The sequence below is a fragment of the Opisthorchis viverrini genome (genome assembly GCF_000715545.1).
Source record: "Opisthorchis viverrini unplaced genomic scaffold opera_v5_92, whole genome shotgun sequence".
Classification (NCBI taxonomy): domain Eukaryota; kingdom Metazoa; phylum Platyhelminthes; class Trematoda; order Opisthorchiida; family Opisthorchiidae; genus Opisthorchis; species Opisthorchis viverrini.
The window spans coordinates 1,104,539-1,130,070 of NW_008751748.1; the positions used below are offsets into that span (position 1 = coordinate 1,104,539).

The window sequence follows — 25,532 nt, forward strand, 5'->3', positions numbered from 1 at the left end:
GTACGGAAGTGCAGTGCTTTTGACTGCTACGCTTCCCTTCACCAAGGAAGAGGAGAATAAGAGAATGAGAGTCACGTGTTAGAAGCGGTTTACCGGCCCATTCATTGATGTTGATTATTAGTTTATCCGGGATGTAAGAAAGCAGTGGAGTCAATGGCTTTGATGAAGGATCGCCAGTGGCTGCATGACATACCCGTAACTAACCATTGGTTTGTCTCGTCCCGAAGTCCTACGGGTAAGACGATCTTCAAGAGGCTTTTGTGGGCAGGTGACACGTATCGAATCCGTAAGATAGGATAGATCAACCCACAGCATCGTACAATCTACCCTTTATAGCTAAAACAATGTTATTTGGGCGCCCTAAATGTCGGTGATTGACAAACACCGTCCCGGCCTTCCTTATCCGAGAAATGACTTTGAGTCCGCTGGGACTTACGTGTGTATGAGGTTTGGAATTGGTCTCGCAGTAGCACTTCACACTTTCCGGATGGTAAAACGCATGCCGAACCGTGTAGCAAAATTATTTACGTTATTTAAAATGGTTTCTTTTTCTAGAGAGGCCCCGAGGAGAGATACTGTCAATGTACTCGATTTCTGCAAGCGAACATCCCAGAGGTGCTTGAGGCAACTAAAGGGATACAGAGGGCGCGTAATTTGGTGAAATCAGGAGATAGTTTGCCTTAATGATACGGTTGACAACAGAAGGAGGCATATAAAGGACTGTCTGTGATTGCCATAGCTTCTGACGGTCAGCGGAGTCAAAAACATCTTTCTGATTGGAAAAGGTCATCACTGGTCGCTAAAAGCAGTGGTGTATTTCCAGCATTTGTTAAGTGGCTATATGATCGATGTAGACCCGGTTAGGGCTGTAAAATTAGTTGGAGTTGCTCTGCCGCGATTGATATCGTGGTTCGGGTCGCCGCCAGTTGTTATTTCTTGCTGAACGGTCGTGCAACTCTGTATCGGTCTCTTGGCTTCATGCTCCGCCCACTATGGTATATCAAAGGGCGCGGTAGCTTCAGACAGCCCTGTATGGAGACAAGGGAGAATTATTACGACCGAGTTTATAGAGCAATGACCGAATGTTCCTCAGGGTCGTGCTAGAATCTCCGTGAGGAGGTGAGAAGGGTCGGGTCAAAGATGCCTGATCGAGATTGGCTGGCATCCTGACTAATGAGGGAATGCCTTCGTTTAGTCCGTATCCTGCACGTGGCACATCCGTCTAAATGATGCGATGTCCGGTTACTAGGGACGACTGGCCTCCGGACAGGGCCCAGAAGCTAGGCCTGATCAATCCAAAAGTTTGATGCTGTGAGCTGAAACGAGAACTGATTCAGCAAGGAATAATGAAACGCGAGATGGTCCAAGTGGTTAGAGCGCGAATTTACTAACAGAAAGGTCCGTGGTTTGAACCTGACTTCCACCTGTCGACTTCCGCTGTTGTACAACCAATGGGTGTTCAAAACAATTCGACATTCCAGTATCAGGATGAGAGTGCTGATGTTCGTAGGCTGAAGCGCATTCAAAATCTGTGTAGGATGCTAGGTGATGTATGGAGATCGTTTCTTCCATGATATTATGGTGTCGGACATATGCGTACTAAGAGTTACACTCTAGGAGCTGAACCTCTCCGACTACTGCGTCACATCAAAACTGATCCTGGCGAAAGCAACCACTGTGGGAATGATGTACCGATCGCGGATTTTCGATTATGATTAAACATTCGCTCGCGTGGAGCGGCTCTGGTGGCGGTGCACAAAAAAGAACGGATCGAATGAAGCGCCTCTTGTAAGACAGTTTCCCAACGACAGATATGAAGACCTTTTGCTCGTGTTGAAACCGTAATAGATTTCCACAAAGTTCCATTTAATCGTTCTATTTGACCGTTCCCCCTTGAGTTGTATGAAGTTCTCCAACCGGTGACAACGCCTTTTTGCACGAAGAAATCGCCTAGTCTCATGTGAAATAAATGATGAACCGCGATCCGAATGCACGAAGCCAAACAGGTCAAATGTAGCGAAGAGTGGCATATGACCTGAAATCACTGTTGAAAAAAGTTATATCTGGACACGGATAGGTGAACGAGAGGCGGGAATACTCGCCTAAGACCGTCAGTACATATTTTCAGGGATTTGTGAAGCTTAAGAAAATCATGTCTCAGTAGAATGTCGAACAGATGTAACGTAATACTGAAAACTTGAAAGAGGGACGCTTGCTAATTTTATGTTTCAATGTTAAAAAACAGTGTCCGATGGTGAAGCTTTTGTGCTAGATGGATACTAGGGTGATCTCAGATGATGACGGTACTACAATCCACTAAATATGACGGACTACGTTTTCGGAAATGGAACTTTGTGAAATACCAGCTTAACGGCGGATACTAATGGTGTGGCATGCGAGTGGTATGTCGTTTTCTTATAACCTCACCTCGCGTTTAATGGAAGGTGGGGTTTATTACGGAACTTGCAGAACTGCTTTGCAGCGTTCATTTACAATTGCATGATACTCAATGAATATCCACGAAAGTTCAAGACGTGTGAGGATGTTCAGTTAAAAAAAACGCTGCATATGAGATGTTTACTTTCCTGTCCAACAGTTTGTAACTGCCTAGTTGGTGTTCGCGGCAAAGAGCTTTCCTCCTCAAACCAGCACCAAGAAAAGCTCGAAGTCAAGCGCCACTGACTCTCACATCAATGACTGCTTCTTTGAGACACGGGGTACACAGCACCGATGCAAGATAGTGCACTTGAAACGGATGACATGTTCCTCAGACCAGTAGTAAATCTGCATTTATAATGCGGATGACGAGCATAGCCACAGGTGAAACATGAACCGTTCAAGACATGAGAATCAATACATTGCTTGGTGAATAAATTGTTCTGTTTTAATGAGGGGTGGAGTGCAGCGACAATTATGTTAAGAACGTAATAGGCTGAGGGCCCAGAAGCTAGGCTTCATTAATCCAAAACTCTGCGACTGCAAGCTGAAACGGGAAAAAGTGATTTAGCAATGAACATTCAAACGATTTGAGGTAACAAAGCAAGTGTACAATACGGGGTTCCGTGGACCATCCAGCGTTCGACCCACTATTTCATCAATGGTGAAGTTAAACAAGGATGGAAAGGGTGGACGTTTTTATCTGACTACTTTTGATAGGTAAGCCTTTGGAGAGCTCATCATACTCTCACACGCCCGGAATTATGTGAACACAAGGGCTGGCCTATTGTCACGAGCTTCTGAGACTTCCCATGTTGAGCAAATGTGATAAGAAGCACTGACCGATCGACAAATTCGAACGCACTTTCCAAGTCAAGGAGCACTAGGTTTGTGGGTTGTCTGTACATATGACGTTGCTATACCATCTGGTGGAGTGAGATTTTTTGGTTGACGCATCCTCTATTCGGTCGAAATCCCGATTGAAGCCCACGGGTCAAGGTTTTACTAGCCACCGTCGGAGTACAGCCATTTGTCCGTCTTAATTTTTTTCCCAATGACTAATGGTGGGCCTCGCACCAGTGAGATACCGATGTTGGACATTTATGTTGTTTTTGAAGGTCTTGGTAATGATGGTGGTGATGAAATTGTTTGTGACAGTTGACCATTATGATGGTGCATCAGAGTGGACAACAACAGTAGATTGCCCACCACGCAAATTTCGTTTTCTATGTCTCTTCATGACAGTATATGTTTTCCTCCTCTAGCAATTCATAACTAATGAAGTGAATGCGGCTGCAGAATGTTTGATCCCAGTTTTTCATTCGAGGACGCGGTACGTAATTTCCTTAATTCGTTTCCAACCTAATCAAGGTGGCAACAACTGCTCTCTGTACTGAGTCAGAGCTCTCAGCCACCGTTGCCTGTAATCGACAGTTGGTTGACACTCTAATTGAAAAGTATCGCACTGAGAAGGGAGCAAGTCTGGACGTGGATTTTGAATCTTTGAAGCCCGTGGTTCCAAGGATTCGAGATGAACGCGATCGAAGAACTCGATTCACTGGTAACTCGTTACACATCTATCTTGGTGCTCTATCTACAGATGTTGTGCGAGAGAAGAAGATTGGTCATGTCAAAACGAAACCTGATGTAATTTGTTGCTGCCCAACGTGCATTACTTTTTAGGCCGACAAGTATGTGTTCAATCACGCGGTCGACAAGTATCGTGAAGTGTCCTCGTTTATGGAACTCAAATTGGCAAAACCTTTGCTGAAGGTGCGTTATTGTCAAGTTGGTCGTCAACGTCGTCAGTGTAGGCCTTGACTGAAATGTCAATGGAAAAGCCAATGCCCATTCAGTGTGCGTGCATTCCAGTCGCCCTGCTTAATCATGATATATGCGCATGCGCCCGAACTGGTTCGGGCAAGACGTTTGCTTTTCTTCTCCCTATCCTAGAGCGATTAACCAAAAAGCCTTCTGGCACGCGTTCCATAACCCGCGCTTTGGTAATCAGTCCGACCAGAGAATTGGCTGTGCAGATATTCAGAGTAGCCGAAAAACTGGTCAGCTATTGTCCCAAGATCCGAATTCAGCTGGCAGCAGGTATGTTTTGACCTCCATTTACTCCCATTTTCCAGGTGGCCTTGATTTACACACACAAGAAGCTTCGCTCAGGTTGAATCCAGACCTTGTTATAGCTACTCCAGGCCGGTTAATCGATCACTTATCGAATGCACCAAACTTCAACCTACAACAGATAGAATACTTGGTTCTGGACGAGGCAGACAAGTAAGTTGAGTTATTTTCAGGGAGTCATACCCTTCGCACAATATCAGACTCTTAGATGAATACTTCGTTGAACAGATCAGCGAAATTGTCAAACACTGCGGGAGACAGAGGCAGACACTTCTTTTCTCTGCCACAATGACGGAGAGTGTAAGTATATATCGTCGTTTCATTCCCTACGTTACTTGTATTTTGGCATTGGGGCGCTATGCTCTCCAATCTATCTCTAGTAAATCAACCTATTCATTTGGAGAAATATTTTGTCTGCTCTCACCTACCTTTTTTTAATCCGTCTGCCATATCTGTCGCACCGATACTGGATTATATGGATTCTCATGGTTTGTTAATTGTTTTCTAACATGACAACTATGCACTGTAGATCACGACTGCCTACAGTAGCACAGATAACCAGATAACTTCCTTGCTACACCACTACAAGCAATGTTTTCCCAGACCTTATTCCACTGAAACTGCTGTATGCTGTGCCTCTTAAATGCACATACAGAACTCAAGCGTTGTCATGCCCCTTGAAACGCCAGGAACGAACTCAGCCCTTTCACTGTCCTTGTGTCTGGTGATCCATAGCCGATTACTCACAGAATATATGGTATGGGAGTTGCACTCAGCCCTAGAGGTATGTTAGCTTTACTGAATTGGATTTCAGTAAACAGCTGTCTGCGCCGTTCCGTCATCCAGCTCATTCCAGACAAATGATACTCGATATACTCGTTGCCTGTTTGTAGTGTCATCATAGCTTAGTGACTAAGGCACGAGCTTACTGACCGAAAGCTCCTTTGTTCGAACCCAACCTCTGCATTTCGACTGCTCCTCTCTAGACTTGGACAACCTGGCAGTATCTCAACCCTCGTGCTTCCTCCTGGTGCCCTGACAGCTGTGCACGAAAGGGTGCTATAGCTCAGCAGTTCCAGTTTCAGTATCGGCATATGCTTCAACGAACTGCAATCTCGACACCGAGGAGGATATTTTCTATTGAGATTTATCGTGGTTTATTCGCCAAGCAAGAAACACCAACATTTTCATCCTTGTGGGTGATACGAATGCCTGAGTCAGCCATCTGTTCCCCTCTGAATCACTTCTGGGCGGTCGATTCGGAAAGCGTTTCCTCCAGTTGCGTGCTTATCATCAGCTGCTTCTAGGCAGCACGAATTTTCAACATAAAAGTTCGCACCGCGTAATCTGCTCGCCACCAAGTGCAAACTAACCATGAACCTAGTTGAATCACATGACCATCAACCACTGATGCAGAGCCACAATTCAAGAATTCCATTCCTTATGGGAGGTAACTCAGTGGTTGGAGTGCGAACTTAGTGACCAGAAGGCTCGTATTTCGAACCCAACATCAGCATCTCGACTGCTTCTGTCTGTGCTTGTGCAACCCCAGCTTTCGTAATTCCTTCGTTTTTTTTACATTGACTCCAGCTGCTATAGTTTCGATCACCGGAAATGGGGAGGGTGTGGGACATACAGCCAAGTCTTAGAGGCGATAGCATTTTCAGCTAGTTCGTGAACTGGGTAGCTGCACATTGAAGGTGATAGCTTTGATGCAAGCGCGCCACTGACTGCGCGATCGGATCGGTTCTGACAGCTTGGTAAGTTGAGTCTCGGTGTCCCCATCCAGGAAAGCGGCAGTTGTCGACCCGACTAAGTTTAGTGGTTAGTGTTTTCATACTTCGTTGGCAGGTCATACACTGTCCACCTCCTAGTCGCTTTCACTGAGCATGTGATTGGGCGAAAGGAGCTCTGTGAACCAGACGATTTTCTAGCATGTGGAGTACATGTTCTAACCAGCGTAACCGATGGAACGTGAGTAATTCATTTATCGCGGGAGAGTTTTTTCCCAGGACCACCTGGTGTACCTCAGCATTACTGATCCGACGATCCCACCAGACCCAACCGATGCTTCGGAGATGATCAAACACTGGCATTTTTCATATGTCTTCTGCATTTAGAGGCCACATCTCCGATGGATCGTACTATCGCAGTGCAAACTCTGCCCTTGACACACAAGCTAACGTCACGGTGGCGTCATGGGTGTGGGAGGTGTGCCAAAGCCTTCTCGATTGGGGAAGTAATCTCACCTCCAGCCAGTCCACCGCAACTTATACAACTGCCCCGGTAAACAGATTCAACCACCACATGGATTGGCTCGCCTGCAAGCATGAGAATTAGGTTTGATCCAACCGAATCTCGCAGCAACACTCTACACTTTGCAGGTGTGAAGCGCATGCCAAACTATGCGATAGAGTTATTTAGGTTATTTAAGATGGTTTACCTTTTTGAAGGATCCGAAGCCAGAAGAGCAATTTCGTTTACATACTCAATTTCTATGGGCGAACGTCCCGGGAGAATTTTGACTCCCGAAATTTCATAGACAGGCAGAAAAATTTCAAGCAGCACGTCAATAACGAAGTCAATGAGGAAGGGCGGGAAAAGCCAGTCTTGTTCTACACCACTGGATGTGGTGAACTTAGGTGAAGCTTCCTGTTTACTCGTATGCGCCCGGAGGAGTTTTCAAACAGAGCCCTCATAAGGGAGTCCTGCGGTCGCCAGATACCGCCAAAGTTTCTGACGATCGTCAGAGTTAAAAGCAGTTTTCAGATCAAGAAAAACGACCATTTTGGGACATTTGAACGAGTGGCGCTGTTCAGAAACTTGCATCAAGGTAGGTATATGGTCGATGCATCCTCGAGCAGGGCAAAACCCAGCTTGTTTCCTAGGAATATGTCTCCCGGTAATTCATCCACCTGCTCAAAATAATGCCAGAGAATCCCTCGAGACGGTGTACGTTGGTGAATGGAATGCAAACCTTGATCACCCGTAAGAAGGAGAAGTGATGTGCGAAATATATTTACGGAAACGCGTAAAGACAACTGAACCGGATGCTCTGCATCCAGCTCTCTTTAAAGCTGAGGTACAACTGGTTACGTATGTGACAAATCTCACTGGTGCTATATGGAGTGAAGAGAAAGCGCTTGCGGAACGGGGTACGTCCACAGTTGCTCCTGTATTCAAAAAGGATACGCGAACACTGTGGCAACCACCGTGGCATCGTATGTGCTCGGTGGTCTTATCCTTCGAAGGTCTACTGAACACGAGGAGGAGCATATCCATTGGAACCAAGCTGAGACAATGCGTCGATCACATTTTCACTATATAAAAAATAAAAACATAAATGAGCTTCGGTTGTAGTACCCTTTCGGTGCCTAACTGCCATGCCAACGCAAGGAGGTACGTGGGCCGGGATATTGCCAGGTTGCCCAAGCCTAAACAGGAGTAGTCGAGGTGCTGATGTTGGGTTCGACCACGAACCTTTCGATCCGTAAATTGGCGCTATCTCACCCTCCAACAGATAACGGAACAGTGAAACTGCTTTCGACAACCAACAGGGCGGTTTTCCTTGACTTGAAAGTTGCCTTTAACTCCTAACCGTCATGCTCTACGCCATTATCTGTGGAACAGAAGTGTCCCCCATGAATTCTCTTCCCTCCTTAAGGCGCTGTACGCCAACTCCAGCACACGTGTTAAGGTTTCCTTGCAGCTCTCACCTGAGTTTATTATACCAACTAATGTTAGGCAAAGCTGTTCCCTCTCACATTTCCTATTCAACTTCGTCATTGACCTGATCATGGAAGGCTCACTCCTAGTCTCTAAGGCCTCAAACACCTCCAATACCACATTTTACGAATTCCCTCTTCTCTCCTTCCCCACTTCAATTTGAATATTCTCTCCACAGACCCCAGCACTAGGACTGACCGCTTTTCTCACCATTCACCAAAAACGGCTACAGCTTGTGTGTCTGACTTCAGTAACGACCATGAATACTTCAAAGTCTATTTTCAAACCCTGGAAGCCGGTGTGCGCCCACTGGAGTGAGCAGGACAACGAGTGACTCCTGCTCACCCGTTGGATTCCCTCTACAATAATGTATGCATTATCCAGGACTGGAATATTGTGGTTGAACTGACTGCCCCCTCGCTCTCTTCCATAGGGTGTGCTGATGTGGTCGCGTACTCTGTATACTAGTCGACCGACTTCTACGAAGAGCCCTTTTTGCACAACCAAGTGAGGCGGTGTAAACGAGCCAAGGGAGCTCAGGCAGTGACTTGGCAATGAACTTTTAAAGCCATTACTAGCGAACTCAGCTGCGCTGGTCATTGGTCTCCTTGGATGGTAACCTCGAGACCTGGCACATCAATGTTGGGAGACATTGTCAAAAATGACCCAGTTGCACGCTCAATGGAGCGCATGCATCTAAGCTGCTGCGTTCAATGCATGGTTCCCTATCCCGATCTCCTCAATGAAATCTACTGACACCCTCCGACTCCTATGCATAGCTATCTACCCCACCTCCCGTGATCATCAGCGGACGAAGCTTGGCAGCTATAACCGCAGTACGAGAAGTACGTGGATTTTAACGCTTGTGTTGATGGTGGCTTGCGAAATTGTAGGGGTAGTGCTATATCAGGAGAGATAGTCCGCTTTTGTCCCAGATGGAGAATGAGACGACTTTCGCGCTGTGCATTCAGTTGAAGACTATCGTCAGCGTTTATTTTGATGGAGATTTGCATGCGAATAATCTTATTTTGCGAATGACTGTGACTCTGCAACCATGTTTTCTTGGGAAATCATATCATAAGCCAAAAATACTAGTGAGTCTGTAAACGTGGGCTGAACGTTGGTACGGGAGCTTGAGAAGCCATCTGGCTGTCTTCTCGAAGGCCTGTTATCGTTTTATTGCAACTTTTAGTAAAACCACGGTCCGCCACGCCTCAGTCAATCATCCCGACCCAGGTGATTATCCTCTTTCTCGTCTTGCCGCCAAACTTTCTGTATGCTATATCATCTGGACGTCAGAACGATCTGAGCTCAACTATATGTAAGAACCCTGGTATTCAACCATGCGTTAAGGCAACGAAGCATCACGAATCTGATGTCGCGCCGTCAGTTATGGGGGAATCATGAGTGCCCTTACTAAGGGGCACCAACTTTCCTGGACCCGAAGCTCCCAGATCCTCTCTTGCGATCATTCCTTCATTGACTTAGCATGTCTTGATATCATCAAGTGTCTAGAAAACCCTTATTTATTCTATTCTCACAAGCCGATAGTCTGCCGCGTTAGCTGTCCCCCGTTTTCGCTGACACGCCGGGTGTTATGGACAAATCACCAATCGGTGGGATGGGATATTTCGACAGTCTGTAAGTGTTGTTGGCTACACTTTTCAGTTGATTCGGACAGCAGCGGTGCGTTTGGAGGATTTGGAGAGTCACAAAATGCTAACGTGGCGCCCGGTAATGCCAGCGAATCCGTTGTGCTTTGCGATGCATTGATTTTCTGTAGCATATTGATATGGACTTAGATGAAAACCTGCAGTCAGGTAGCACAATGGTGAAATACATGGGTTGGATTTATTTATTTATTGAAGTTTGATGGGTATGTTGTGGTATAACTCAAGAGTGCACATGGTCTCCATTAAGAAGAAACTTCCTTATCGTGGTGCAACGGTTTGCCTACCTTAGTAACCCATTGGGCTGTACTGGAGCATGTCCATTCTATGTACACAGAGATTCTCCCACCAGGTTGGTGGGTAGAGACCTGACGAACGCAGCCTCCTGGTAATTGAGGTTGGGAATGGGAACAAGTGTGATTTGTTTCTAAACTTTCAGACGTCTATAATCTTACGCCAGCCATCGCTACCCTGTGGTCAGGATAAAGAACTCACCTGGGCGTCTTAATCATCTTCCGGTGTAGTTTTAAGTTTCTCAACATATAGGCATGAACTTCACAAACGCCATTTCGGTCGTCTTATTTGCTGCACACAGCATGACCGATAAGTAAGTACACGCGGCCGCAGATACCCATTTTTCTTCATTGTTGTCTCCTAATTCCCTTCTTGTGGGGTTTAAGTCACCATGTGGACGCTGTCAACTACAAACCTCGAGTGGTCCTGAAGCTTCTACAGCGGCTCGCGTCGTTGTTCGTATAGCATTTAGCTCTTCAGTTAAGGTTTCATTACTCACCTGGATACCTATGAGCGGTCCACTGTGGGCTGTTCAACTTCCTACTTAGGCAAAAACTTGGAATGGTCGAAATACTGAACACCCTTGCCTGTCGTGTCCTTTTATACACCAACTAACTGTAGCTCTCAAAGCAAGGCACTTTCTATCGAGAACCAACCACCCTGTTGTCCACACCAAAAAAGAAGGACGCCTGCGTTAAGCAGAGACACGCCTTGTTATTATGTCTCATCTGGACGTAAAACGCAATGATAATGTTGAGCGTCTCTTACAGCTTTGGACCAGTCGCTTCTCAGGTATACTGGATTTGGTCGCATTCGGTTCCGTCTTACTACCTGGCATCCGCTTCAGTGTGACGCTGTATGACTTGCTGAGCTGTACTGGGCGTTTCACTGTGACAATCTGTGGGGTTTCTCAGATGGTGTTGGTCAGTCGATAGAAGTCTGGTGAATACGCTCTCCTGGTCCTTCTGGTTGAGGGCTGGAACAGGCACGGTGACTTGTCCCTTAAAAAACGAGTACTACTGTAGCAATTGGCTACCTTTCAGTCAGTATTTTGAGCAAAGGGCCTTGGTTAAAGACCACAATCGTCCTCCTGTCTAGGTATAGGTGCCTGATATTATCTCAACTTGTGTGCACCCATGAACCTCACGCAATGTCAACAGGGATGCTGCATAAGAAGGTCGGGTAAGCGAAAACATGCTACTGCCGATTCCTTACTTCTTTCTCTTTCGGGTTTTCCCTGTTATATCCTACTCCATCCCAATATTTATTTCTCTATGGATCCCAACACTAGGACTGACTGCTTTGTTCGGCATGCATCGCGAATGTGAATGCCAGTCTTCAATAGCGACCCTTACGACCAGCTACAGCTTGTGAATGCCAGTCTTCAATAGCGACCCTTAATACTCGGAGTCTGTTTTCCATCCCCAAAAACTGCATTACTTAGCTCCTTTTAATGTTCGCACACTGGAGCAAGCAGTACAGCAAACAACTCTTGCTCATACGCTAAATTGCCTCCTTGTTGATATGTGCTATCTGTCGGAATCAAGGACTCATGACGCAAGTACTGCAATTGAACTGACTTCCCCCTCACTCTCTTCCTGGTTCCTGCACTTCAATCTATATCACACACAGTTGGAGTTCAGTTAGAGGGGCCGATGACATCTGTCATCCAGTCCGCTTCTATTCAGGAATCTGATGGTAGGTGACTCTGTCGCTATCCTACTCAGGCCACCGTCCCGATATCTACGGTAGTTGGGGTGCCGTGCGCACTGGGTCTTCCGGGTAAATGCTGTGGCATTGGCCTTTCTGCCGACGCATAGGGATTACCGTTGGCTCAGGCGTGAACCTCGCCTGAAACACTCGTGTCTGCTTCTAAGTAGGCGTGCAATGCCGTCTTCCAGTTAGAGAGGGAGGGTGCTTAAAAGGACACTGAAGGTTCTATTCCGCCCTGGTGCGTGGCTGGCATTGGGTGCGGATAGGTTAATCAGCTGCGGTCGAAATAATGTTAACACTGTTATTAAAACTCCAAGGCTGTGTAGTCGGTCTAAAACATGGTTGTTGTGGTGAGGTAGGTACACCCTGTCCCAACGACTGGGTATCTCGGAATGGGAACGGTATAACACCCCGTGATGATTCTCCTACCGCATTTAAATCGGAAGTGATCGCGTTTTTCCGGGCAACTGCCAACCGCGAACGCGTGGGACTTCCAAACATTGCTGTATCAGGTCGATATCCAGATGGACCGCCTTAGTTCGGCCGTGAACGAAACACGGCTGACCTATGAAGTCTTCCCAAAGTTGGCGGCGGATGCATATTTTGCTGGATTGGATACTGGACAAGAGAAAACCGGGATCATTGTGTCGGTTTTGCCCAATCCGCTCGACTCAAAACCTCTTGGAATAAAGCCACGTCTTGCATCACTGTGGCTGAGATTGATAGGTCAAATCTATATGGTCGGTACATACGCTCCAACGCTCTGCCCAGCTGGCTTCTGCACCGGTAAGTTCGGATCCATCCAACCCACTGGCAAATCAACTAACAGAGGATGATGACCGTAGTCAGTTAGATCGGGCAAGCGCATCCTAGATGCTATGGCTAGTCTGACGACGCCATCTAACCTATAAAACAGCTTGTAGTAGCAGCTTCGGTGTGTCAGAGAGTTTGCTTGCGGGTCTGACGACGTCATCTAACCTATAAAACAGCTGTTAACGAAATTAAGTGCCTTCCGAATCTCCCCCAGCTGATCGACGAAGTCAACAGCTAGAGGATGTTCAAAATGACCTGACTCGGCCGTTCGGCAGTATAAAAGGTAAATTTTTTGGAAACAAACTAAGCAATCGGATAATTCGTTGCTTGGTGGCAACACAAATAACTTTGCGAATCTTCGAGAACCCCCTACAGGCCGAGCATACATTAACCCCTAATCTCTAGGATGACGCGGAACCGACGCATATGTTACCTGCAGAACTAGTGGCACAAGCACTGAACCGACCGACGAGCGTCCACTGGGTTGCAGGAGTTAGGCTGCCTCAGCGGGAAATGGAACTGTCCTCGGATCTTCCTTTGACTATCGAAGAGAGAGAGAGAGAGAGCGGACGAGCGTGGGCTGAACTGTCAGGCAGCTGAAGATGGTATACTTGCAGCAGGACCGCCCTTCTATGACAATGCGACTCTGGAGAATGCGTTTATTCTACTGACTAACATGATGTGACTGGAAGACGTTCTACTAGAATTCAAGACTTAATAATCGTGCCACTCTTCATTGTTAAAAGAAACAATACCTGACATCTACGGAGACAGTCCCTTCAGTTGTGCACATAAGCTCACGGGGCGATACCTACTCAATCGTCTGACAGTAGAAGTTATCGAAGCACCAATCCCAAAAAGAACAGTTTAGCTTCTGCGCTGACCGAAACACTGCGGATCTGATGTTTGTTGCATGATGGCCCCAAGAAGCGTTTCGCGAACATTACCAGCCTTTCCTTACTGTCTCATAGACTTTACGAAGGCCATCAACAGCTGTGGATGGTGGTCCGCGAAAATTCATCAACTTCAATGAAGGAATGAAAGGAATGAATAAACAGACTTCAAGTGGTTGCGGAATCGTAACAAGCGTAATACTGTGATGCATCCTTGCATTCGCTCTCTGCAATCTACATCTGAAGACCTTCGTGAACGACATACTGACTTGCAATTCGAGTATCGGCTTGATGGACTCGAGCCCCAGATGGCTCAGTGGCTAGATCGCGAGCTTACTAACCGAAAGGCAGTGGCTGCGAAAAAAAGGACGGTATGAAGGGAATCGACACAAATTAGAGTTCGTCAACGCGGCAGTCGCCAGCTTCGATCCTAAAAGCTGGAGCGTGGGCCTGGTGACCGAACAGGCTGGATGTGCGGCTGCGGTCTTGTTTGTGATCCGTCTATCAGATTCGCCTTAGCATTCTGAGGTTATCAGGTAGTTAAGCCTGCAACAGTGGCAAAAATGATCACGACCTACCGGAACGGCTTATCCTGGGCGGTACTGGAAGTGATTTTGATGACCATCATCTTGTTGACAAAATCAAACCGAATCACAGTTAACTGTAGAACGCATTACGGATTTATTCTGGGTTCATCTTATTATTAACAAAGCCCTCCCCAATCCATGAGAAGCAATCACTATTGGGCTCAAATAGTAGTGTGTGTCCATCCGTCAGCAAGGCCCCACTTCAATGCAATGGATAGTACGGAGCTCTAGACCTGTAACGATGCTGCAAGTGACTTTACGTGGCCATTGTTGCATAGAAAGATGAGTAACACTAGCTGGCCACATGTTTGTGCTTAGAATGCGTCTTCTGAGGGATCCCAGCCACCAGATAGCCCTTTGTGTGTACTTTGGGGCTCAACTGTTTAGTTGTCAGGTACTAACGACCGGTTGGACATGCTGATGTGGGAATCGCCCGTCCCACTTGTTCACTCTTCAGTCTTGTTTCCCTAGATTTACACCTGGTACAAGGAATTCGGTTAGATGCCCATGCATCTCCTTGCAAACTCTGTATGACATTACCCAGTATGCGCAGGCTTCTATCAACTTCTTTCGGTGGACGGTAATAGCACAATGACTACTGCCTCGAATAATTGTGAACAATTAGCTTGTTTGATTAGTTTACGAGAATAATGATCCAAATTCTTCTGTACATGGTATCCTAATAGCTCCTGTTACATAATCATGCAAGGCATCGTCCACACATGTGTACATGTGTACTGCAGGACATGTAGCCAGTGTTTTGTGAGTGTATGATAACAATTTGGGATGGCCTAAATCCGTTCATTAGAAACAAATGTGCAAAAACTGACAAGCTTGACAGGGTACTAATTGGATCACCAAACTGGCAGTTGGGCTCTGTTTGCATCGTGAATTTATATACTTTATAACCGGTATCGTCCGTTGCGTGTAATATACAGATTGATAACTTCGACTGAGTGAAACCTTCAAAAGAATGGTCTGTCACCAAACGAACTGGAAGCCAAATTTTCCCGACTGCGTATGTTGCGTACTGCGCACCGTAGTGGTCTCCGTTTTATATAATCTCTTTGTAGAACATCAACTAGTCGTATAGGGTGGTATTTTGTAACCTTTTTGTTTAAATTTTCACCCAGTGCAGGGAGATCATTGTATCATGCACAGCGAGCCAACAGGGAATTTGTCTACAAAGTTCGAAGATTTGGTCCTGGTACATTTTTTGGCGAATATTACATGCTGTCCAGAACCCCGCAGCTGCAAGACATTGATTGTTGTTTATCGATATGCACATCTGGAAACTTGTAAGCGTTTAAAGATACCGATTCCATACGTACATGTTCATCAACTCGGTCATATACGACCTACAGCATTAGACTGCTACTTCCGGCTCCGTGTTAGTTGTTGTCATAGAGACTGTCAGTTGGAACACAGGAATACGTGGATGCTCGTTTGTGTTTCATGTGCACTATACTTTATAATCGACGTGTGTATCCACTCCGATGTCCCCTGACTTTTTTCGATTACGAGTGTGTGCCGCGGTTAAATTTCAATATTTGTTAGTTAGATCCTGTCCAGACGATTCTCATTACTCAATCTTTAGTCGAGCAGATGATAGTACCCCACCCTACTTCTCGCAGTCTCTAGCGAACTAAATCCTGGGTGGGCAATCCCCCGTTAGTGAATCACGAAAAGTGGATTCACTGATGACTGGGAGATCTTAATTCAACGAGTGAGGTACATTCTACCAGGGATCGGTACAAGTAACCTACTAGTTCCTTAGATGTAAAAGGGGTCTGCAGAAGATATAAATTTTGCCACTTTTACACAAGAATGTCCTCTCGTTTGGAAGATTTGAAAGGCGAAAATAAACAGCAGACACATGTGAGTTTCTGTGAACTTCTATGAAACTTTCAGTGGACAAGCCATCCTATATATGACGGACTGTGGCATCCTTACAAGGATTTGGTTTGCCCCCACAGTATTTTGAATGTTGCAAACCCGAGTTTTTTATGCCTTTGGTTTCGAGTGTAGATCCTCGCAATAACTCGGATTTTTGTTTTGGCTGATCTAGTATAGGTTTGGTACAGAACTGTTGCCGTCAGTATTTTATACTGTTTCTTCTGATTTAGCTAGTGGCGACTGTTCAGTCTAATCCCAATTAGATATGCTTAGACATATGATATGCCTGCTGATTTCCCTGATAGTCTCGACCAATCTGCAACAACATCCATTCGTAATCGTTCATCTGTAGCACCCTTTCTGTGCGTAACTGCCACGCCACCCGAAGGTTGCACTTCACTGTTATTCAGTATACCAAGATTCCTTGCAGCGTATGAGGATCCATTTATAGCCTTATCTATCGATAAACTTATTCTGATGGTCTAGGTGACCCTCCGAATTAAGTGCATCGCACATCTCACGGAAAAATTCAATTATAGTCTTCATTTGTCTGGCCTTTTATGTACTGACTCTCTTCCGTAACGAGAGAAATCATTTTCCTGATATCCCAGGTAAAAGAACTGGCCACGCTTTCACTAAAAAATCCGGTTCAAGTCTTCCTCAACCAAACAAATGCGGTCGCAAAGCGTCTGCAACAAGAGTTCATCCGCATTCGACCACATCGTGAGGAGGATAGAGCAGCCATTTTGGTTGCTCTGCTCGTCCGCACCTTCAGCAAGCGCACAATCGTGTTTTTACCAACGAAGAAAGAGTGCCACCGAATGCATATTCTGCTTAGCCTTATCGGTCACTCTTGTTCAGAGCTTCATGGAGACATGACTCAAGCTCAGCGTCTCGAAGCTCTGCGCCGCTTTTCTGAATCAGCGGACAGTCATCCTGCCGAGTCAACATCAGGAAACACCACCTCTACAAAACCCGCTGAAGATGTACCCAAACCCCAGGTTGATATCTTACTTGCAACCGACTTGGCTGCACGTGGTCTCGATATACCCAATGTACAGACAGTGAGTCTCCCGATTCCAAGTACTCCCCTACAGGCTGTTTGTTTGTTTTCCCCTTACTCACTTTTCTTCCTTTTTAAGTCTTCTGCGCCCTTTAGTGTAGCACGACCTCTAGGTGTGCTTTTTTTCTAATCAGTCGTTGTTACAGACTGACGATTGGTGAATAGCTAAATTGTTTGTCCAATTGGTTTTTTATTCTCGAAGGGGATCGAGCATTTACCTGAACAAGTATTCTTCATTTCCGCCCAACAAACCACCAACTGTTTACGTGAGGTAGCGTCACTTCTCGGCAAGCATTCTGAGGGCCCCCTAAGTAAAACCCGCTATAACTTCAAGTTTAGGACATTAATGAAAAGCCTGAATAACATGGATTAAGGTAGTTTTTTCGATACATGACGTCTATGGCTGGTATTCCGAATGAAGTCGACTCGATTGTCAATGCGGACTGTCATGGAATATGAATACACTTAGAGGGTTGCTTCCTACATTACTACTACACTACTGCTTATATGTGTTCTTCTAATTTTTCGACCCAAGTTTATCACACTAGCGACCGAAAATCTGAAACCATGTACTACGGATTCGCACCAGTCAAAATAAACGAACCAGGAACTTCACACGAGGACAGATTAACTACAGATTTTTGCAACAACATAATTAAACGTACGAAAACTCGCAAAGCCTCGCCAACTGCCACCGACCGGCCTAAACAAGATGGCGTAGTAAACAGCGTCAGCATTAATTGTTTTGAACGAAAGTGCTGGTGTTACTCATCACTGACGTGAAAACGCACTTATCCGAAGTAGCTCAACGATGCTCTCTGAGCATCCCCCGTTGCCGCACGGTTTGAGTGAGGACGGATAATTGGTTGGGTGCTTACTGGCGCTTTTATGTCAGCAGACTCGGGTGGTTTTTTTTATCACGAATTGTAACGAACGTATCTTCGACACCTTATTGGTGCCTCTATGGTGGCCAGCATAAATATGTTGATGATCCACATGTCCGATCCTGCTCTGTCATGCGGAGGTTTGGCAAACCTATGTTAGCGCCGTTGAGTCAGACGGAGTATGGCTTCCAGTAATTCGTTTTTGTTCGACCATTGTGATAAGCTGTCCCCAGAGTTATTTGAACCTGTGAAGAGAGTCATTCGCCAATCCGCTCCGTCAGTTTTTCCACGACCGAATGCCAAGATTCCAACTTTTGAAAACCTTCAGTAGTCTGATTTTGTGCCTTTCTCTAAACCAACTTGATTCTTCAGTGAGCTTCATATGGATTGTGTCCCGGACGCTGTTTTCGCTCTTTTTTTACGGTTCCACAATAGATTGAACACAATTCCGTTGCCGTTTTAAGAACTCTATTGTCCGATCAGGTCATTGAGTTTAAACGCTTTCTTAAGCATTGTAAGTGCAGCAGAACTTGCCAGTCGCCTTTATGCATAATGCTGTTTTTTTTCGCGAATATCCTGCTTTTGATAGCTCTCCCAGTGGTTTGGAACGCTGATATTAGGTTGACATTAAACACCGTTGCAAATAAAAACGTCATCTCAAGTAGCGTAAAGGCAGTCATTGATGGTTAATGGGAATCATCGTGTTCATAGCAGGTGTTGGTTGCCCAGTAAACCTGTGCTTATTCTTTACAGCCTTGTTCGGTCACTTTTTGTCTGCTGAGGCTTATTCGCGCAGGCAATTAGTTCATTTACTCAGCTTTTTGTAGAGGATGAACCGTGATAACTCTTCGTTTTGTTGCAGCTGGCTTACTGTCAAGCGGCGATTGCTTTTATATTGATTGTATTTACTCTAGGTTGTTCCTTGCATTGAATGAGCTTCGGTTCGCTCGTTTTTGACTGTCCGTGATGGTTCAATTTTGCTGCCTTTGCTACAGTGGCCCAACAAAGTTCTTATTTCAACCCCGAATTCAATACAAGGCCTCGCTGTTTAGTTCACAACCCTGTGAGAATGAGTAATTTGACTTAACCGCCACATGACACCTTACCTTGAACATAGTTCATTCAACATCGCTGTTTTCATCTACCTATTCATGTCAAATCGACTTTTTGCAGATTATTAACTACAACCTCCCCCAGACCATGAAACAGTACGTCCATCGAGTTGGTCGAACAGCTCGTGCTGCGAATACAGGCCGGTAAGTTTTGACTAGTAATAACTCTGTACAGTACTATACCATAGTGTAATGGTAAACCACTGGTGCATACACAGTAAGTCATTGTGAAAATTGCGACGAACGCGACTGTTCCGGATATATAAGCCCAGGATTGGTTGTTCAGAGCTTCTCCTGACCACACTGGAACCATAAACTGCGACTAGTTGGGCAAGAACGTGATGACGGTGGCCACACAACTGATGGATACTGTCAGTAATTTGTGGAAAATAAATATTGCCAAACAACTTGCAGGCTTTGTCTTGTCAGTAATCTTCCACAGCTAATTATAATACTATTAGCGGTGATTACTGGTTCTCTAGGTTTGGGCTTGGCGGTCTGTGAGGCCAAAACTAAGCTCACACTCCGTTTTCTGAAAGCTGTTTCGGGTATCCTGTTAGTTCATCACTAGGTGCTGAGTTTTGCTCTTCATAACTCCCCACACTAGCCTAATAGTGACCAAATGAAACGGTATTTATCTTGTATTCCCATCAGCTTGTAAACAATTGGGTGGCATGAATTGTGGCCTGCGGATGATCACAGCCCACATCAAACTCACTTCTCCTCCGACAACTTTCAACGCTATTCCTGACGGTTTCTGCTGAATCTATGTGACCCGGTTGAACTTGTTTTCACGTTGATACGATAATAATTTTAAATTAGTGGTAAATCATTGACTGTTGAGAATGACCGGAAGGTCCGTGGTTCGAACCCGACCTCTGCTTCTCGACTTCCCCTGTCTCGGTTTGGGCAGCCTGGCAGTATGCCAGCCCTCGTGCTTCCTTCGGGTGACATGGCAGCTAGGCACCGGGAGGGTATTACAGCCGAACGATTTTTTTTGACAATGAAGACAATGTGCTTGGCTCATTTATGAGACGTCACTCACTGGCCAATGTAGCACGGAATCCAACTGACAGGGAGATTCCTCACAGGCATCGTGAAGCCGCAGTTGCAAATACAAATGTGAAGGTCAAACTGAGTCGACAGTAGCGGTACTCGTTTATGGATTTTTTGTTATCTGATTACGATACCAAGTTACTTCCTGAAACCAGTATTTTATAGGCCACAGCAGTCCATGGTTGACCTTAGCTGTACCCTTGTGTGACGTTTGTGAAGCGATCACCTCATTCGCTGTTCTCGTTTGTAATTATGTCTGACTTATGTCAGGCCAGAGTTTGCATACATTTTTACACAGCTGATCTGGAATCACTTGGAGTGTCTTGTGGCTTAGTTCTTTCTTGTGAGCACTACCCACTTCACCCCAACATTCGGTAAACTCGGGACATTTAATCTCCCTATTTTAGTGCTGTCTCCCTGGTTGGAGAAAACGACCGTAAACTGCTGAAACAAATCATCAAGGAAGCGCCATATCCCGTCCAAGCTCGAGTTATTCCCCCAGGTACTTCGAAGAATCCACTAAACTTTTACTTGTCTTTTTAGGCTCTCGTTTAATGTTGTATTAATCGGTATAAACCGCGGGATATACTGTGTAGTTTTGTTCCAGTTGGGTCTCATTGGGGTGCGCATGTCTGCATGACTGTCGATGCAGGTTACAAGCTATGGACGACCGAATAATGCTTTTAATGTTTGCTCAGATGCGCCTGTTATAGCTGCATTTATACATCTAATAGTTTGGATATCTCAGGATAATACTGTCTTGAGCTCTGTTCGCTCAAAAGCGTTTACTTCGGGTTTTGGGCTGATTCGCTTGTTACTTATTCTACTGGCTGGCACTCCACTATGGTCTAGTCTGCTTTTCGGATATGTTTCGGGACAAGTTGTACGATTGCTGAACATGCGCGCTGTTATACGTTTTTTTAAAGTTTTCTGGTTCTGAAGGACGGTCTTCATACCGCATCTTGGTGGTTTGCCAATTATCTCCTTGTTGAGTATCCTTATCGATAACGAAACCTAATTTCCGGATCAGAAGTATTCTGCTTTCTAATAATTATTTGCGCCCCATCTTTCCACTTGGGTAGCATGGGAACTATCAGTTTCTATCAGACACGACCTGAGACTATGTTGAGTTCACTCCGCTCTGTTTCCCCTTTAGAATTGACATTAGTTCATTTGCTTATCTACTATTATGCCTACTCAGGCGCTTGATGCATTTGACCATGTCCCAACTTCTGATTTTCAGAGGTCATCAGTCGTTTTCGCGAAAAGCTTGAAAAACTACAAGGAACGGTCGAGGAAATCTTAGCTGCCGAGGCAGAGGAACGAGAACTGCGAGCTGCACAGATACAGTTGGATAAGACCGAAAAGCTGCTGACCGAAGGTTCTCAATCCAAGAGTGATGTGCCGAAGCGTAAGCGAGTGGACTGGTTCGTCGAAAGGAAAAGGCAACAGAAGCTAGAGGCGCGAAGTAAGTAGTCTAGATAAGGAATTTTGACCAGACGCTTCTCCTTGTCCACGCTTCAGAAAACCCTCACGAGGAAACAGTATCTTATCGCGGTGTGGCGATTTGTACACCATAACCCATCTATCTATGTTGGGGAGTGTACTTGTGATACTCACAGAGCCTTTTATACATGATTTGTCTGATGAATAGTTTCCTGGTCCTTCAGGTTGGACGTTGGAGCGTGTAAGAAGACTTCTTCAACACGTAGACTGCTATGGCAGTCTTACGTTAACCACGCCCGCTTTTCGGTTAGGTTTCTGGCTCAAGGGCTTCCTTGAGCACTAATCGTCCTTCTGTCCAGGTCGGGGTACCCTGGTAGTATCTCAGGCCGGGTACAACCAAATAGTGAAGGCTATGGTCAATTTGTTGTGGCTGCCTCAAGAAACCTCAATAACTGAGTAGCAGTGCTGAAGTGGGATAGCAAACCCGATGACCTGTGGTAGGATATTTAGTTATAGAAGCCAGTGGTGCTTGTGGCCTACCTCAAGTAAATATGATATTTTGAGAAAGATAACTCCAAACACGTGCTACTTCATTCAAACGGTGAGATGCCTGTCGGTTCTGTCAATATAGCTTGCTCCGTATTTACATGTTAATTGGTACACACAATGTGATTTTGCTCCCGCAAGTTGGCCTTCTTTGACTGAGGATAGTGGTATCCCCTCTGTTTGGTTGATAACGTGATTCCGTTGCATTATCTGTCCGCTGTAGTGACAAGATTAGGCATTGCGTTACCGTTGTCATTGTATATCCTCCGAAAGCGAGCTCAGTTTTTTTGGGATCAACGCTACGGCGCGTCGAGCAGTTTAAGATATAAGCACATCCGGACGAAACGAGTCGCAAATGGTACGATAGAATCGATCATGTGGAACGAAAACTGATACCCTATTACTTAGGTGGTACGATGTTTGTGAAGCGTTCTCTGACCATACTTCCGAGGTCTATACCGAGTGCATTTTAAAGGTAAGATTATTAGCACACATGAGTGGACATTTCCGTCATTCTATTCAACCCACCTGACAACAAAGGCCTAGGAATAAACAGAAAATACGGGTCCTTGTGGAAGTTGCACTGATTTTTTGTGACTGAGATTTACCCTTTGATCATACCTTCGTTCTTTCCGACGGACATCACAATAGATTAACTACGTTGCTCCTCTAAATGACCGCTTTCTGTTGGTAGATTCTTTCCGTGTCGCAACTTGTTTTTGAACCAATAAAAAATTCAGTCTTACTTCAGTGCTCTCCCCTCTGGACTAAAACAAAACGCGATATCTGGAATATGGTACTAGCTGAAACGTGAGGCGGGGGCTCCTTGGGCATACAATGCTCTTAGCTGCAAAACCTTCACGAGTAGAATGAAACTTCTTACGCTAAAATGTTGCATTTTGTTGCGTATATGAGCGATCCAAAAATCACCCAAATCTACGTTCATATTTTCGCAACTCACCAGATTCCACTGTCCACTGAAGCAATCATACCTCTGGCGGAAGAATTTTGGTGGAATACTTTTTAGCATCACTGGGACCTTGGGATGCTTAGATCAGGCTCAAAAGTCTGGACCGGTATCCTAACTCAATTGTCTGTCCGTTTTTATCCATCAGGGACGAATCGTAGCTTTCGAAGATTCAGTTCCACTTTGAGAATATTGAGCACCATTCATTTGAAGAAAAATGAGAGATTCAACTGTATCAAATTGGGTTTCCCGTTAAAATCAAATTAGTGCAGTTCATGAATGGCCTCCATTTCGGGTCCATGTACAACATAGGATTGACGGAAATCCGGGGACGGCGTCTATCTGATATGCCCAAAAATAGCGAAACCGGTCGTGGGTTGTCGAACAGCTTTCAGGAATCTCATGAGTAGCAAGTCCCGTCCGAAAATGCTCTCTCTCTGAACTGCATTCTTCCGTGCAACGGGAGTAGAAACCAACCTATATGAAGGGAAACGTTGTTCTGCCGATTCAACACAAATAAAACTGGCTATTGTCACCCTTTAAATAGGGCAACAATATCATAGCCTAGCACCTTTGACCTTGAGTTCATTTGATGGTGTTTTCACTTGATGACTGTGTACTGAGACGAGACGTTTCGGGGACAAATAAATAAAAAACACGGAGCACCTTCCATGTGTGCCTTTTCTGGGTTGTTTTTAATTCAAACGATAGTTTGATCTGCGCCCCCTTTGGCCTACGGAGACTAGCTGACCAGAACAATGCATAAGCATTCCGTCGATATCTTCTACTTGTAGGGTGATCTTGAATGAACTGCAGTTTCCAAGACAGTATATGAGCAAAAGTTAACGTTTAATACTATTCAGTTCAGCACTGGGTTGGGCGAAGAGATCTCTCAGGCCTGCACCCAGCGTCACAAACTGCGGTGACTATCGTGCGCTGCGAATGCCAGTTCTGCTTTCCATACTGAATTCCGATTGGAAGGCGAACAAAGTCAGCGGGACTCACGTTGCTAGCTTAGCTGACGTAATATATGCATGTGCGAGGCTGGCACGAGGCCCTCGTTGTTCGTCAAGGTTTTCTTAAAGTGAATGGGCGTCGCTGTGCTGTATGTAGGAGACTTGTAGTGTCCTTGTTGTTCGTCAATGTTTTCTCAAAGTGAATGGGCGTGGCTGTGCTGTATGTAGGAGACTTGTAGTGTTGTAGTGATTCCGAAAATCAATCACGAAAAAGTTCCCGAATCGTTCCTGGAAAACCTCACTTTTTCAGGCAACTTTGTGAGCAGTGTGTTACATTTAAAGTCTGAAGTACAGCTTTCGCTTGAACTTAACATTAAGTCAGATTTTTCATGTACTGTCATTCTGCAGAAGGTCAATAGGTCAATGCAGCGAACTTGTCCGGAGAAAATGATCTATTGTCACAAACTTCATGTGGTGATAATAAAAGCAGAATTTAATCAGATGCTAGACTAGGTGGATAGTTCCTGTCGGTTGTATGCAAGAGGCTAATATCTGGAGGACAAATTTCTGCAAAACAGATGCTTTGAGAGTTCATATTAGAAATGCGAAGTCTACAGAACCAAATGCTGAACAGTAACAACGATATGCTGCTTCATGTCGATATAAAACTCCTTTTCGAAGGCCTTTCGATTCCGGATGTAGTTCCTACTACGGTGGAATGCCCATCACACCACTGGTGAAACAACTGTTACTAATGCTCCTCAACAAGAATGGAGCAACCCTCGGCTTATCAGGATAGATTGACTTCGATTGTGGTGTGAAGCACCGATTAAGAGTGTTGGCTATTTGGTCTTACGCTAGTCGTTAGGAGAATGGTTAATTATTTCTTCCTCTCATTTGCACGTGTTTTCTTTTTTAGACGCGAAGAAAGCTAAATTATCCCGAAAAAAGCAGAAACAGAACTCTAGTGATTCGGAATGAGTTGGAATTTGTACATTAACTGAGAAAATATACACTACTACACACATGCTCATACGGACGACTTTTTGACTTCACCTTCCCTTTGACTGAGGAGGGTTTCCCGTAAGAGCACGAGTACCACAGCTCTCGTCGTTTCGGATCTTGTCTTGCTTACACGCTTGATCATACCCTCTTCAAGGTGGCTTATTGTTACGAATCTATGGACGCGCATCTAACGATGTTCGTTAACACTGAAAGCAGCACTTCGCTTAGCTAACGTCTTCGTTCAAATGCTTAACTGCAATTACGAAACATGAAGGGAGCAAACCGATATGCTTTTTTCAGACGCGTAAGACCATTGGTATCCTTATCAGAAAGGTA

General features: G+C 45.3%; 1 protein-coding gene across 1 annotated transcript; it reads left to right on the forward strand.

Annotated features, from left to right (window-relative positions):
* Positions 1–3,736: 3,736 nt before the first annotated feature.
* Positions 3,737–25,227, forward strand: T265_05101 (hypothetical protein; the record flags this gene model as incomplete). The annotated part of the gene is made up of 11 exons (XM_009170018.1): positions 3,737–3,769; positions 3,808–4,083; positions 4,120–4,209; positions 4,251–4,536; positions 4,572–4,722; positions 4,743–4,869; positions 16,773–17,225; positions 19,282–19,364; positions 20,684–20,778; positions 21,520–21,744; positions 25,111–25,227. The coding sequence occupies 11 exons, from the start codon at positions 3,737–3,739 to the stop codon at positions 25,170–25,172; spliced, it is 1,881 nt and encodes a 626-aa protein (XP_009168282.1).
* Positions 25,228–25,532: the final 305 nt, after the last annotated feature.